The sequence below is a fragment of the Sphaeroforma arctica genome (assembly GCF_001186125.1).
Source record: "Sphaeroforma arctica JP610 unplaced genomic scaffold supercont1.2198, whole genome shotgun sequence".
Taxonomy (NCBI): domain Eukaryota; class Ichthyosporea; order Ichthyophonida; genus Sphaeroforma; species Sphaeroforma arctica.
This window is the reverse complement of record NW_014038360.1, coordinates 72-2,789: the sequence shown is the minus strand read 5'-3', so window position 1 is coordinate 2,789 and position 2,718 is coordinate 72. Positions and strand designations below refer to the sequence as shown.

At 41.6% G+C, this 2,718-nt stretch overlaps 1 protein-coding gene across 1 annotated transcript; it reads left to right on the top strand.

The window, feature by feature from the left end:
- Positions 1-1,624: 1,624 nt before the first annotated feature.
- On the top strand, positions 1,625-2,482 carry SARC_12283 (hypothetical protein; the record flags this gene model as incomplete). Its single annotated transcript, XM_014293613.1, has 2 exons — positions 1,625-1,749; positions 2,366-2,482. Coding segments are annotated over 2 exons (242 nt in total), but the record flags the coding sequence as incomplete, so codon positions are not given.
- Positions 2,483-2,718: the final 236 nt, after the last annotated feature.

Here is a 2,718-nt window from a genome sequence, read left to right as displayed (position 1 = left end):
CAGTCTTTCGCTGCTCCGCATGTGGCCTGCATGCTCCACTCACACGTACCTATAACGTTATAACGTACACACACACAGTCGTTCGACATGCTCCATTCACACGTACCTATATCGTTATAACGTACACATACACAGTCTTTCGCTGCTCCGCATGTGACCTGCATGCTCCACTCACACGTACCTATAACGTTATAACGTACACACACACAGTCTTTCGCTTCTCCGCATGTGACCTGCATGCTTCACTCACACGTGCCTATAACGTTATAACGTACACACACACAGTCGTTTGGTGCTCCGCATGTGGCCTGCATGCTCAACTCACACGTACCTATAACGTTTTAACGTATACACGTACAGTCTTTCGCAGCTCCGCATGTGGCCGAGGCCATGAACATTCCGTTGTGTATGGCGTTCACAATGCCGTGGACGCCCACGCGCAATGTGCCGTCGCCATTCATTGTCGTAAACTCCGATGGCCCGTCGTTTATTAACTACTCCACATACACGGCAGTGGATAGGTGTGTGTGCGGATGGACTGGACGTGTGTTTGTAGGGGTCGTGGTGTGTACCTATGTGTTTGCGTGCGTGCATATATACATTCTTTACGTTATTTACATTATTCTGGTGAATCTCGGCTGTCCTTCAATCAATGTTGCACCAGAGCCCTATGATTAGGCACTCAAAAAGATAGTGCACACCGCACACAATGTTTTGGCCTCAGCAATGACCAATCCTAATTTTGGTAGCAACTCTCAAACTATTCCCGAATTATCTCGCAATTCTCTAGAACTTTTTTGGTTTGCTTGCGAATATTGTTCCAGAGCCCTGTGGCTGGGAACGCGAGATATGATCAATACGTTCCGTACGCAATACCTTGGTATAAACAAGCTGCCGTATGGGACGGGATATAAGATACTGCAGGCCAGGCGCACGCCCTTCTGCTACTGCTTCAGCACTCACTTGTTGCCTCGACCAAACGACTGGGGCCCTTGGATCGATGGTGTGTGTGCATAGGGTATATATATATGTGTGTGCATGGGGTATATATATATATATGTGTGTGTGCATAAATGTAAGTATATATATGTGTGTGCATGTGTGGGTATATATATATATGTGTATGATATATGTGTGTACATGCATGTGGGTATATATGTATGTGTGTGCATGTGTGGGTATATATATGTGTGTGTGCATATATGTGTGTACATGCAAGTGTGTGTGTGTGTGTAAGTATATAATTGTGTGTTTGTGCGTGTTTGTGCTTGTAATGGTATGTTTACAAATGTTTATATATATATATAAATATACATATATCGCACACCTTTCTGTTACTGCTTCAGTGTTCACTTTTGTTTAGAAATATATATTTATGTATGCATATATGAACTTTCCACTCACCGATACGCTGGGGCTCATGCACTTCTAAGTTTCTAAGTACATTCAAGCTTCTCTTCTAACTATACAGATAGGACTGATTTCTAAACATTTAGCTCTAGGCATAATATATACTATATACGACGCAAAAACAAGACCCTGAACCTTATCACGGATACAATACGTATACGTTTAATATTTGCCTTCGAATTAGTCAAGCTGCGTTTTATCCCTAAAACTCAAAATGGGTTTCCGCGGTCATGCAGTGGTTGGGTTCTGGTTCTACGACTCCAAAACCAAATCCGATTACGAACCCGAGCCAAAACTCAAGAAATTCCTGGCCGAGAATAAGAAACCCGTTTTTATTGGGTAGGTTCATTTTTTTGTCGTTTCTACACAGCCAATATATCGTCACCAAACATTGTGTGAAACTCTGCGTTATGTATTCGATTATTGTGTTAAATTTTCAATCTGAATGCTACTGATTCCTGGCCGAGAATGAGAAACCCGTTTTTATTGGGTAGGTACTTCTCTGCATATCAATTTCTGTCGTTTCTGCACTACCAATATATCGTCACCAAATATTGTGCGAAACTCTGTGTTTTGTATTCGATTATTGCGTTACATTCTCATCTGAATGCCACTGGAGTCTCATGTAGATTGGTGTTTTTGGCAGTTCAATATTCAGTACTCCTGATTTTCTGTCAAATCTGGCACAGTCATTGGACTGTTCCCCAAAAACATGTCAGTCCTCATTGTTGACCCGATTGTTGCCTCATATCTCCATCTAAGTTCTCCCCGCAATTCTACTCAGGATTGGATCCTTTGTGGTAAAAAGCATTTCAAATTGTATCTTCTGTACACAAATTCAATCACATAGTCAGTATACCGTTTCCAAAAATAGCCTGTCAGTCTTGAAATTTTGACCTTGAAAATCGGATGTCGACCTAAATTCTCATTTGAATTCCTCTACAATTCTGCTCAGATTTGGATCAATTGTAGTAAACGATCCCGATCGTCTTACACGCACGATACTGGAAGCAGCACGGTTGCTGGGGAAACCAGTGATTATACAGCAAGGGTGGGCGGATATCAGCGGAGAGTATGCACCTGAATGTATTATTTTGAACTTAATCTGTTCGTATGAACTTAATTGTAATAGTGTGAACTAATGATATTGGTAATAGGAATGAGAGTTTATATGTGACGTATGGTTTGATGCATGAAGTGTGAGCTACACTATATCGGTGCTACGTGATTTGTTGTTGGGTATCTTGGATGGGCTTATGCCTGGTCATGTTATGTGTAGATATAATCGTACACATTCGTGATATTCTG